The 13,558-nt window shown below is 45.5% G+C and overlaps 1 protein-coding gene across 1 annotated transcript in view; it reads right to left on the bottom strand.

Moving 5' to 3' along the window:
* The window catches only part of gdap2 (ganglioside induced differentiation associated protein 2), a 127,446-nt gene extending 115,679 nt beyond the window's left edge, over window positions 1-11,767 (bottom strand). The window contains exons 1-2 of the mRNA XM_089003356.1: window positions 11,628-11,767; window positions 4,928-5,146 (exon numbers count right to left, since the gene is read on the bottom strand). Of these exons, the coding sequence (XP_088859482.1) occupies window positions 4,928-5,118 (191 nt within the window). The 5' untranslated portion in view covers window positions 5,119-5,146; window positions 11,628-11,767. The remainder of the gene's footprint in view (window positions 1-4,927; window positions 5,147-11,627) is intronic.
* Window positions 11,768-13,558: the final 1,791 nt, after the last annotated feature.

Raw genomic sequence — 13,558 nt, 5'->3', positions numbered from 1 at the left:
ACAGTTCCATTTTGGCTACTGTTGAAAGACTTAAAAGAGTTAATGGCTTGGGGGAAGAAGCTGTTTAAATGTCTGCTGGATTTGGTGCACATGGATCGGTAGCGCCTGCCTGAGGGGAGTAGCTGGAAAAGGTGGTGGGAAGGGTGCGGAGGGTCCAGTTGGATTTTCCGCGCTCTAGTTTGGATTCTTGCAGTGTGCAAGTCCTCGAGAGTGGGTAGGGCGGTGCCAATGATTTTTTCCGCCGCCCTAACTGTCCGTTGAAGTCGGATTTTGTCCATTTTTGTGGCGGCCCCGAACCAAACAGTGATGTAAGAACACAGGATGGATTCGATGACAGCCGTGTAGAAATGTTGCAGCACCTCCTGTGGCAGGCCATGCTTCTTTAGCAGCCTCAGGAAGTACATTCTCTGTTGGGCCTTTTTCAGGATAGAGTTGGTGTTGACCTCCCACTTCATGTCCTGGGAGACTGTGATTCCCAGGAACTTGAAGGTCTCAACGGTTGAAACAAGGCAGTTGGATAGTGTGAGGGGTAGCTGTGGTGATGGATGTTTCCTGAAGTCCACGATCATCTCTACTGTCTTGAGCGTGTTCAGCTCCAGGTTGTGCCGGCCGCACCAGAGCTCCAGCTGCTCCACTTGTTGTCGGTACGCAGACTCGTCGCCGTCTTTGATGAGACCGATGACCGTGGTGTCGTCTGCGAACTTTATGAATTTGACAGCTGGGTGCGTTGAGGTGCAGTCGTTCATGTAGAGAGAGAAGAGCAATGGAGAGAGGACGCATCCCTGCGGGGCTCCAGTGCTCGTGGTTCGTGTTGTGGATGATATATTTCCCAGTCTGACCTGTTCTGTCCGTCCTGTCAGGAAGCTGAGGGTCCACTGGCAGATCGTAGGGGACACGCCAAGGTGGAGAAGTTTGGGGATGAGGAGTTCTGGGATGATTGTATTGAACGCAGAGCTGTAGTCCACAAACAGGATCCTTGCGTAGGTTCCTGTGTTGTCAAGGTGGTCGAGGATGTGGTGCAGTCCGATGATGACTGCATCCTCCACAGACCTGTTTGCCCAGTAGGCAAACTGAAGAGGATCTAGCAGAGGTCCGGTGATGTTCTTTATGTGGTTCAGCACGAGGCGTTCAAAGGACTTCATGACCACAGACGTCAGAGCAACAGGTCTATAGTCGTTCAATCCTGAGGGTGCTGGTTTCTTTGGAACTGGGACGATAGTAGACTGTTTGAAGCAGGATGGAACTTCACATTGCTCCAGGGATCTATTGAAGATTTGTGTGAAGACCGCAGCCAGCTGGTCAGCGCAGACTTTCAGACAGGAGGGGGACACTCTGTCAGGTCCCGCAGCACAGGCGGGCAGCTTGGGCTAAACGTTGGCCTCTAATCTCCAGATGCACGTGCGCGGAGGGTGGGTTAAGGCCCGTGCCTGGTGACCTGTTCCCAGAATCACCCGGACACAGACCCGCCCGCCCTCATGGCGCCCGCCGCCGCCTCTCGTTTACGGACGTCTTGAGGCCGACAGGGAACCACCAAAGGCGGGCCGCTTGGGCTGAACGTCGGCCTCTATTCAATAAGTGTCAAGCCGGTCGTTTACGATGGTTTTGAGACCGACAGGGAACCAGCACGGGCGGACAGCTGGGGCTTGTGTTCAGGGTGCCGAGAAGACTTATTCCACGACGCCTACCCGCGGGAGGTCTCCCCCGCCGCCGGGGCGATGCGCACATCATCTGGGCGCACCCCAGGCCAGTGGTCGAGCTGCGTTCGGCGCGGCGGGGGGAGGTGTCCGCTGTCCCCCGTTCCCCTAAACGCAGACCGGACCGTCCTCGACGGGCTCCGGCCCCCCACCACTGCCACCGTCCGGGACGCGCGCGGCTGCCGATGGAGGATTCGTCCCCCAACCCTGTCGCTATCACACTTCCAGGGGTGTAGCTAAGCCCCAAGCTTTCCTGGGCTGAACGGCGGCCTCTATTCTATGTGTTGACTTTCAAATATTTTCTAAGTGTCAAGCCGGTCATCGGGGGAGGTGGCGGCGGGCGCCATGGGGTCGGGCGGGTCTGTGTCCGGGTGATTCTGGGAACAGGTCACCATAGCAAATGTAGGATTGTGAATAGAAATTCACATTTGGATTGGATCTGCCACCAGGCGGCGGTTATCTAGAGTCCCTTTGGGTGGTGTCCATTTTAGCTCAGATCCTCTACCACAGATTTTTGGAATGAACCATCCGAAGGGCAAAAAAGTACAGATGACGCCTGAAGAAACATTCTCATCGATGGACCACTCCTGTACGACTGAGAGCTTACATCTGTGTAAGCTCTCAGTCGTACAGGAGTGGTCCATCGATGAGAAGGTTTCTTCAGCCGTCATCTGTACAAAAGTGAAGGTTTCGGACGTTTCGCCTCCTATCCAAGAGGCTTCGTCAGCGAACTAAAGTCTGACTGGTCGTATCGGCCCTATTTATATATCCCTAATGTCCAGACATGGTGGCGCCGGACACAGCTATGATAGGTCCCTACTCTCAGGTTGGGGGGGCAGAGGACCCCTCCCTGTGGCCCCACTGATTGTTCCTACATTCCTGACTAACGACTGGCCTGTTACCCCCACTCCCACCGGTATCACCTCATCAGCATAACGACCCTCATCAGCATTACGAAAGTTGCCTAACCTGTTTTGCCAATAATTCTCAAGATACAAAAAGGAGAGGAGTAGCAGTACCGTACATTGCAGGACGTTCTGAAAAATTACAAAGAGTCCTTTGGCAACATAAAATTCCCACTTATTTCAAACCGATAAACACGTTAAGGCAAAAATTAGTGCATCCAAAAGATAGGCTACCAAATGAAAAATAAAGTAATGTAGTTTATTCCATACATTGCAAGAATGAAAATTGTAAAGAGCAGTACATTGGGGAGACTCAACAAATTCTCAAAAAAAGACTTTATCAACATCGCAGGGATAATATAAGTGGACCTCAATCGGCAGTACATTTGCACCTAAAAGCTAGCAACCACTCATTTGACGACAACGAGGTTAAAATCTTAGCGAAAGAACATAGATGGTTTGAAAGGGGGGTAAAAGAAGCGATTCTTATAAAACAACAAAATCCTTCATTAAACCGGTCTGGTGGGGTGAGGTTCAATTTGGATCGCTCATACAATAGCCTGCTTAGGCAAAACAGGTTAGGCAACTTTCGTAATGCTGATGAGGGTCGTTATGCTGATGAGGTGATACCGGTGGGAGCGTGGGTAACAGGCCAGTCGTTAGTCAGGAATGTAGGAACAATCAGTGGGGCCACAGGGAGGGGTCCTCTGCCCCCTCAACCTGAGAGTAGGGACCTATCATAGCTGTGTCCGGCGCCACCATGTCTGGACATTAGGGATATATAAATAGGGCCGATACGACCAGTCAGACTTTAGTTCGCTGACGAAGCCGCTTGGATAGGAGGCGAAACGTCCGAAACCTTCACTTTTGTACAGATGACGGCTGAAGAAACCTTCTCATCGACTGAGAGCTTACACAGACATCTGAAGGCTGTATCACTACACTCACCTGTAATGGTGATTATAACACGAGAGAGAGATACAACGGTAGGCACAATTCTGAGCCTTATCTTGAAGTTGTTCCTTAGATCTAAAGGCTCATCACCATGAAGAATATAATGAAACAGTCTTGGTTATTCTACAAATGAGATTGGAGACATGGTAATTTATGAATAAAACATTTGTCACATGGTGTGGTAAGGCTTATGTTAACTGTAGAACTGGTAGAACCCACGATAATGTGTGGTAGATTCTTTGGTCAAATTGATAGTGGTTTGCACATGCAACATCTTGGAAGGCAGACGTTAACCCACATCAATATGATAAGTCTTTTTAATTATAAGGTTATTTTTTTAACATTCATCATATCATTTCAATCATTCAATTCTGATTACATGCTTTTGTATTAAAAAAGGGGTGAGTAACCATTGATGTTGTGTTTATTTAAATACAGTGAAGAAAAGTATTTGAACGTCCTGCTATTTTGCCATTTCTCCCACTTAGAAATCATGGAGGGGTCTGAAATTTTCATTTTAGGTGCATGCCCACCGTGAGAGAGATAAACTAAACAGAAAATTCAGAAATTACAATGCATGATTTTTTTCATGCATGATTTGTGATACAGCTGCAAATACGTATTTTACACCTATGTATCATCTAGAATTCTGACCCTGAAAGACCTGTTAGTCCGCCCATTAGAAATCCACCTGCACTGCATGTATCATCCTGAATCAGATGCACCTGTATGCCAGATTTGGCCTTGACTGACATCTGTGGTGTACACAACACCTCAGTCCTGCTTTATAGAATGGGTCACAACTAAACCTGACATTGGTATGTGTGTGTGTGTACTATTTACAGTGAATAAAATGCATATTTGAAAACCCTGCTGTTTTGCAATTTCTCCCACTTAAAAACCATGGAGGGCTCTGAAATTTTCATCACGGTATCCCCTGTGAAGTGCCGAAGACACCTGGGATAGGCACCAGAACCCACCGCGACCCTTGTGAGGATAAAGCGGTTCGGAAGATGTATGAATTAATATATATACTGTATATAAAAAAATAGTTTTAAAACACTTTCTGTCATTGTGTACAGTATAATACCCATGTATCATCTTGTTGACATGCAGCTGCGTCTCTCACGCTTCATGGGAAAGTGCCTTGAGTGTCTTTTAAATGTTGATGCCTTTTGACATGCATGTTTATAAACAACTCAAACAAAAACATTCCAACTGAAAAAGCCTTGTCATTCAGTTGAGTTGAATAAGGTAATCGCGGTGGGTGTTAATATCTTGAGATGTTTTTACTTTTGCAAAACAAATAAGGGGTAAAATAAATATAAAGCTGGCAAATACAGTATCTGATAGCATGTTTACAAGAAAACTCACAAGAGGATGATTTTGCCATTTATGTCTGGCCTGAAGGGGAAAGGCGAAGGGTAGTACTGCTGGCCGAGCAAGCTGTCATTCAGATCCAGTGGAATGTGCTCGCCATCCAGCTTCAGCTGTTGCCACGTGGGGAGGGTCTGGATGTCTATAAATTGAGAGCGGGCACCCAAATGGTCCATCCCCTCTGGCATCCCAGGTTCAAGCCGTCACGAATTGTTCCTAATTGGCAACACAGTAACAAACTTTAAATGAATGATTTTAACAACATCCATTACAATTCATTCGTCATCTCATAAGATCTTATTCGTCCAGCCATAGAAAGGGGTGTTAGCATGGCACACATTTGCATTGGTGCTGTACCGATGTATTTTGTTGCGATATACTGCATTAACTCATTCGCTCATTCCCGAATTCATTCGGGAATTGAAAAGTGTGACGTGGAGCGCCAGTCCCAAATGTATTCATGTTTTATTTTTAGCAATAACGGTAACCATATCACACTGCTAAAGGGCAGTGTTGTCTTCACAAGGAGAAATCGGAACAAGGGATTGAGGGGGCATCAGGGGGTGGTTGAACAGTTGGTCTTCGTGTGCAGATGAGAAATAGTGTTCCTCAATCTTTTTACAAGTGGAGTTATTATTATTCAGCTTACCACTGAAAGCAGAGGATGGTTAGCTACTACACAGTCCCTCCAACTTTTGAAGAAGGAAAACCCTACGAAAGCTGGAAAAATGAGGTCGATTTTTGGACAAGATCACCGACAATGCAAGCCCTCGCAGTGGCTTTGGGACGTTGAGGTAGGGCATGAGAGACGGTGATGGAAATTCCCATAGATTATCTAAATCAAGACATGGGAACTGACACTTTATTTGACATCGTTGATGGATTGTTCCTAAAAGAAAAGGATAGGATATACGAAGCTTAATCCAATTTTGACCGTATTGTGAAAGATGTTAACGGGTCCATGGTGGATTATATTATTGAGTTTGAATAATGATATTCACTAATGCGGAAATACAAAATGTAGCTACCCGACGCTGTTTTAGCCTTCAAGCTGCTCGATATGGCGTGTTTGGATCTGACAGACAGTTGGCTTTAACAGCATGCAGTCACTTAACGTTTGCTAATATAAAGTCGGCGCTGAAGAGGATATTTGGAAAGGACAGAAATGTGGGGGCTGAGGGAATCAGCCAGGGAAAAGTATGCCATGGAGCAGCGATGAAAAAAAAAGCGGTGGCTGGCAAAAAAACCTTGACAGAAGGGTCAAAATGCTCTGGACAAGTAAGGACGGCAATCCAAGTATGCAATATGCCAAAGCACGTTGCACTGGGCTAAAGACTGCCCACACAAGTAAGAATGTCTACTATCGTCCCAGTTCCAAAAGAAACCAGCACCCTCAGGATTGAACGACTATAGACCTGTTGCTCTGACGTCTGTGGTCATGAAGTCCTTTGAACGCCTCGTGCTGAACCACATAAAGAACATCACCGGACCTCTGCTAGATCCTCTTCAGTTTGCCTACTGGGCAAACAGGTCTGTGGAGGATGCAGTCAACATCGGACTGCACCACATCCTCGACCACCTTGACAACACAGGAACCTACGCAAGGATCCTGTTTGTGGACTACAGCTCTGCGTTCAATACAATCATCCCAGAACTCCTCATCCCCAAACTTCTCCAGCTTGGCGTGTCCCCTACGATCTGCCAGTGGACCCTCAGCTTCCTGACAGGACGGACAGAACAGGTCAGACTGGGAAATATATCATCCACAACACGAACCACGAGCACTGGAGCCCCGCAGGGATGCGTCCTCTCTCCATTGCTCTTCTCTCTCTACATGAACGACTGCACCTCAACGCACCCAGCTGTCAAATTCATAAAGTTCGCAGACGACACCACGGTCATCGGTCTCATCAAAGACGGCGACGAGTCTGCGTACCGACAACAAGTGGAGCAGCTGGAGCTCTGGTGCGGCCGGCACAACCTGGAGCTGAACACGCTCAAGACAGTAGAGATGATCGTGGACTTCAGGAAACATCCATCACCACAGCTACCCCTCACACTATCCAACTGCCTTGTTTCAACCGTTGAGACCTTCAAGTTCCTGGGAATCACAGTCTCCCAGGACATGAAGTGGGAGGTCAACACCAACTCTATCCTGAAAAAGGCCCAACAGAGAATGTACTTCCTGAGGCTGCTAAAGAAGCATGGCCTGCCACAGGAGGTGCTGCAACATTTCTACACGGCTGTCATCGAATCCATCCTGTGTTCTTACATCACTGTTTGGTTCGGGGCCGCCACAAAAATGGACAAAATCCGACTTCAACGGACAGTTAGGACGGCGGAAAAAATCATTGGCACCGCCCTACCCACTCTCGAGGACTTGCACACTGCAAGAATCCAAACTAGGGCGCGGAAAATCCTACTGGACCCTCCGCACCCTGCCCACCACCTTTTCCAGCTACTCCCCTCAGGCAGGCGCTACCGATCCATGCGCACCAAATCCAGCAGACATTTAAACAGCTTCTTCCCCCAAGCCATTAACTCTTTGAACTCTTTCAACAGTAGCCAAAATGGAACTGAATAGTGCCACTTAGCAGTTTTTTTGACAACGATACTAGTGCAGCGTGTTCTACCGGAAACAAATTCCTTGTGTGTCCTACATACTTGGCAATAAAGATGATTCTGATAAAATGATGTGTAATGTTACACTGCTCAGAGGACTCGCCTAGATGCAGAAATACTAGACAAAATAAAACTGTGCATCCACGTGTTAGTTGTATTTTGCTTGAATTCCTCATGGAATAATCTATTATAGTTCAGATCAGTGATGTTCAAAGAGCCAGTTCGTCGAGTTATGTACCGTTACGTTCATCCTGTGACATCACAAACGCACCTGTGATGCTACTGTTGCCTCAAGCTCACTGTTGATGCTTTTTTACCCGTTAGATGTTGTCAGATTATAGTCCTACCGTATGATGATATTTGTGAATATTTCTACAGAGCCTGGTCTGAGGGGAGTATCCCCCCCAACTCCCACGGAGAGTGCGAAAAGATAAGAAGATGAAATAGATGTATACATCTGTAAATACAGTAAAGTCTCGTTATATCGATATCGGTTATATCGACAGTACCGCTTATTACAATACTATTTTCATTTCCCTTGCACATTTCTAGTCTTTTTATGTATAATTAGTACCGTTTAGTACGATACCCGGTTATTACGATAATCCGGTTATTACGGTGCTCCTTTTCATCCCCCGCCGGCCATTTTTGTTGTTTATATCGATATATCCGTCGCGCCATTGGTCAACTTGGTCACGTGTCTTGTTACGTGAGCCGCCATCAGTCGCGCCATTGGTCGACTTGGTCACATGAGCCGCCATCGGTCGCGCTATTGGTCGACTTGGCCGTGTGACTTTGTCACGTGACACGCCATCGGTCGCGCCATTGGTCAACTTGGTCACGTGTCTTGGTTACGTGTCACGCCATCAGTCGCGCCATTGGTCGACTTGGTCAGGTGACTTGGTTACGTGCCCAGCACCCGTGTAGCAGAGCCATTTTCATTTTCAGACGCTAGCTCGTGTGTAGCAGACGAGATTGAAGTGTTTGTGTTAAAAGGTAAAAATGGGAAGCAGAAGATTGATGACTTTTTTAAATTGTATACATAATACAGTAAGATGTAAGTGTTGCAGTTTCCCTGTTGTGTTATGTACATGCCCACTGTACTGTATATGAATGCAATCGTTTTTTGCAACAATGTTTCTTGTTTTGTCTGCTGAAGCGCGATGATTTTGAAAATTATTAACATTCCATACTGTGTATTAAAGGACAGCCGATGTCACTTTTTATTCAAATGCAAATAAAAATGACTTCACGCCAAGACGTCTTGCATTGCTTGTGAATCCAAACAATGGCTTCAGATTCGGATAATATGCTTTCTTGTTACACATCCCGTTATGAATATGTTTCAAATACACTGTAGTTCTGAAGATTAAAGCATACATGTTTACAATCATTAAAGAATTATATGTGCCATTTTGAGGCAACATTGGGGGAACATCTCTCACCCAAAAAAAAAGGGAGCTCATGGCCAGCTCCGTTTCTTATATGGCGCTTGGCTGCCCTCTTTTGGCGGCTTTTGTTTAATGCAGTTCGGCGCAGGATCGGATATATCGATAGTCCCGGTTATATCGATATTTTTTCGGACTCCCTTGAATATGGATATAACGAGACTTTACTGTAGATGCTTTTTGTTCTGTGTTTCTGGTTCTCCAGTTCTAAATCTAAGTAAATGCAGTTGTGTCATTAAAAATATTTTTTCTTTTGTTGTTTCATCGAAGTAAATAACTGTCCAGAATTTTGAGATGTCACCGGAAGTTAAAAAATATGAACCTTGGTCACCATTTTGCTTGAATTTGCTTCTCTGCAGAAAAAGCTGGTTTTCTCGGCTTCTTGATAAAAATCAGGTGTTTTTGCTGAAACCACCTTATTTGAAGAGCCAATATCTCCAGAACCAAATAAGATAACTAGAAATGAACTCTAACATTGTATTGAATGTTTATGTAGCCTTAAAATTCAATATTATGTGGGTCCTGCAATTTGAGTGAAAATGACAAAAAAAACCTCAGAGGACAGGTTTTTGCACATCGTGTGGCAGTGAATGTGTTCAAGAGAAGCATGTTAAACCTGGTGCAGCCCCCCTTGCTTTAGACAACAGTTTCTGTGTGAAGTGCGAAAGGGAGGATACAGAGCGGAGAGATAGCGGAAGTAAAACTGCACAAATTTTCTTCTTCTTTTCCTTTCGGCTTTTCCCTTCAGGGGTCGCCACAGCGAATCAATGTCCTCCATCTATCCGGGTTTTGTGCATCCTCTTCTCTCACACCAGCATTGGCAACATCCATAAACCTCTCCTCTTCGGTCTTCCTCTCGGTCTCCTGCCTGGAAGTTCAAGGCTCAGCATCCTTTTCCCGATATAGTCACTCTCTCTCCTCTGGACATGTCTAAAACATTTCAGTCTGGCCTCTCTGACTTTCTGTCCAAAGCCTCTAATATGAGTTGTCCCTCTAATGCAGTGATTTTGAACCACTGTGCCGCGGCACACTAGTGTGCCGTGAGAGATCGTCAGGTGTGCCGTGAGAAACTATCCAATGCCCCTTTTTCAAATTAAAATTTTTACAAACATTTATGAATCATTTTCTGCCAAGATTATGTCATTGTCCTGTGTCCGTGCTGAAAAGACCGGGAGGATAATTTAATATTCGTCCATGTGGCAACACGTCGACAATTGCATCTTTCCTGCGAGATGGTTCGTGGTGTGCCGCAAAAAAAATCCAATGTAAAAAAAACGTGCCCTGGTTCAAAAAAGGTTGAAAAACACTGCTCTAATGTACTCATTCCTGATCCTATCCAACCTGGTCACTCCCAAAGTAAACCTCAACATCTTCAGCTCTACGACATTCAGCTCTGCTTCCTGTGTTTTCTTCAGTAGATCTTCAGTGTCTCCAGTCCAAACATCATGGCTGGTCTCACCACTGTTGTATACGCTTTTCCTTTCATCCTAGCTGAAAGCCTTCTATCACACATCACACCTGACATTTTTCTCTAGCTGCTCCAGCCTTCCTGGACACGCTTCTTCACCTCTTTTCCACACTCTCCATTGCTCTGGACAGTTGACCCCAAGTACTTAAAATCCTCCACCTTCTTTATCTCTTCTCCCTGTAGCATCACTCTTGCACTTGGATCCCTCTCATTCACACATATATTCCATCTTGCTGCGACTGATCTTCATTCCTCTCCTTTCCAGGGCATATTTCCACATCTCTAGTTTCTCCGGCACCTGTTCCCCGTTCTCGCTACATATCACAATGTCATCTGCAAACATCATGGTCCAAGGAGATTCTTGTCTAACATCGTCTGTCAGCCTGTCCATCGCCATAGCAAATAAGAAGGTCTCAGAGCTGACCCCTGGTGGAGTCCCACCTCCACCTTGAATTCCTCCGTCACACAGACAGCACACCTCACAACGTTCTTACAATCATGATAAATGTCTTGCACCGCTCTGACATTTCTGTCACTCCAGACTTCCTCATGCAATACCACAACTCTTCTCTGGGCACCCTGTCATACGCTTTCTCCATATCTACAAAGAAACAATGCAATTCCTTCTGACCTTCTCTGTACTGTAAGTAAAAGTGCACGAACACCCTGTGCAAACAACACTACTCACAAGAAGCAAGTCTCGCCGTGTTGCATTCAAAGGTCGCAAGCTAACATTTACTCCTGAGTAAATACCACTTCCTGAGCAGGATTATTTTTTCCCCGATTTTAGCTGTTTTAGCGGCTACGCCGGCATGACATGACTGTACACACTATAAACACAATGGGAGCAAACCTGGTGCGACACCGGAGTAAAAGTTGCAGTGTAAACACCCCTTTAGGTTATTTATGCTTATTCTTTGTAGGAGTTTTATTTCCAGACTACTTTACATCTTCCAAATTGACCCATGTAACAATTTATGCAACATTTTTGGACACGTCCAAAACAGCAGGCTTTTCATTGAGATTTCACAGGACCATTGCATTTCTTACGAAAACAAATTTGGGGCAGAACTTTCAGGGACCTCCTCAAAACTAATGTTCACGATTTCCCATACACTATTTTAATTCAACAAAGAGTGACAAGTTTTCCTTCACGTACCTCGTGTGTTGTCGTGGCTAGAGAAAGTCGACGCAATAATATCGTTCGACTCAACAGGCATTCGAAAATGGAAACGAATGTGACGATTAACGCGTTGTTTGAACCATAGCCATCATGCTAGGCGTCACGTCGGTGTAAATTAAGTCCAGCCAATACCCCAATCTCCATCCGGTATTTTATTTCAAAATAAAACTAGTATATTCTCATCGTCGTGGTTTTTTAGGATTATTTTGAACAATGCCAACGAAACCTATACATTACTGTTTGCAGATTTAATTTAAATTGTTGTTCTTACAGAGTACTGCGCTCGCAAAAAATAAAATAACATTACGTTAATATATTTTATTTTGTATAAACATTTCTGTTTTGTTTACATTTTTTTGTATTTTTTGACAAACAGGCACTATTTTAACTGCCAATCTGCTGAAAAGTCCCACGTTCACTTTTATTGTGGGAGTTATTGTTCTTTATCTCCCATAGCCACTTCTCTAAACCGAAGTTTTAAAAAATGGAGCTGTTGAGGAATGTCGCCGTATTATGAGTATTACTGGTACCAGCTCTGCTAAAACTTTTTTTTGCACTGTAGTTTGTTTGACACTGCCTGTGCTTTTCGCGAGACCGATTTTTATAGATGACATGGAGATAATTATTGATCACAATATTGATTGTGATCAAGAGATGGATTGTTGAGGAATGTAGCTGTATTATGAGTATTACTGGTACCATTCTCCCCGAAACATCTGTTTCATTTCTTACACAAAGAATATATTGTTATGTCTGTATCCACTTCCCTTCATGAGTGATCAACACCCCACAATTATCTTCTCTGTTCCCTACCTCAAGAAAGTCCTTGAGGGCTGTCAAGCTCCCTTGACATGAAATTCTTATCTCGGGATTTACACAAAACGGGGGAAGTCTGGACTCTCTTCTCATACCAGGATAATTGCATCAACCTTTGTTTCGTTCAAGACATTTACATAGGGGGCAGGACAGCCTACTTCTCATTAACATAAATTATTATCACAATATAAGTGTATGTCAGGGCGGCCCGGTAGTCGAGTGGTTAGCACACCGGCTTCACAGTGCAGAGGTCGCCGGTTCGCGTCCCGGTCCGGCCTCCCTGTGTGGAGTTTGCATGTTCTCCCCGGACCCGCGTGGGTTTTCTCCGGGTCCTCCGGTTTCCTCCCACACTCCAAAAACATGCATGGCAGGCAGATTGACCGCTCCAAATTGTCCCTAGGTGTGAGTGTGAGAGTGACTGTTGTACGTCTTCGTGTGCCCTGCGATTGGCTGGCAACCAATTCAGGGTGTCCCCCGCCTCGTGCCCGAAGACAGCTGAGATAGGCTGCAGCAACCCCCGCGACCCTAATGAGGAATAAGCGGCACGGAAAATGAGATGAGATGAGATATAAGTGTATGTCTGTTTCCTATGCTTTTCTTTACGAAATCGAAACTCTCAAGATGAATGTAGCCACAAGGGGACACAAGCCAGTGTCTTATTGTGCCGGTCCCAAGCCCGGATAAATACAGAGGGTTGTGTCAGGAAGGGCATCCGACGTAAAAAATGTTGACAAAACAAATATGCGAATCAAACTTCTGAATCCCATACCGGATCGGTCGAGGTTAACAACGGCCGCCATTGGTACAGTTGACCTTCAGGGTGCCAGTGGAAAATGGACTACTGTTGGTTGAAGAAGGAGAGGAGGGAGGTGTGCTCGGAGGAAAAGAGAGAAATGGAACGCCAAGAGTATAGAACTAAGAGTAGGAACTTTGAATGTAGGAACAATGACAGGTAAAGGTCGAGAGCTGGTTGACATGATGCAGAGAAGGAAGGTAGACATAATGTGTGTCCAGGAGACCAGGTGGAAAGGGAGCAAGGCTAGAAGCTTAGGGTCAGGGTTTAAGTTGTTCTATCATGGTGAAGACAGAAA

Source organism: Hippocampus bargibanti, linkage group LG08 (genome assembly GCF_051943395.1).
Source record: "Hippocampus bargibanti isolate YZ-2025 linkage group LG08, ASM5194339v1, whole genome shotgun sequence".
Lineage (NCBI taxonomy): Eukaryota > Metazoa > Chordata > Actinopteri > Syngnathiformes > Syngnathidae > Hippocampus > Hippocampus bargibanti.
The sequence above is the reverse complement of the archived record's forward strand: the minus strand, read 5'-3'. Positions and strand labels throughout refer to the sequence as shown.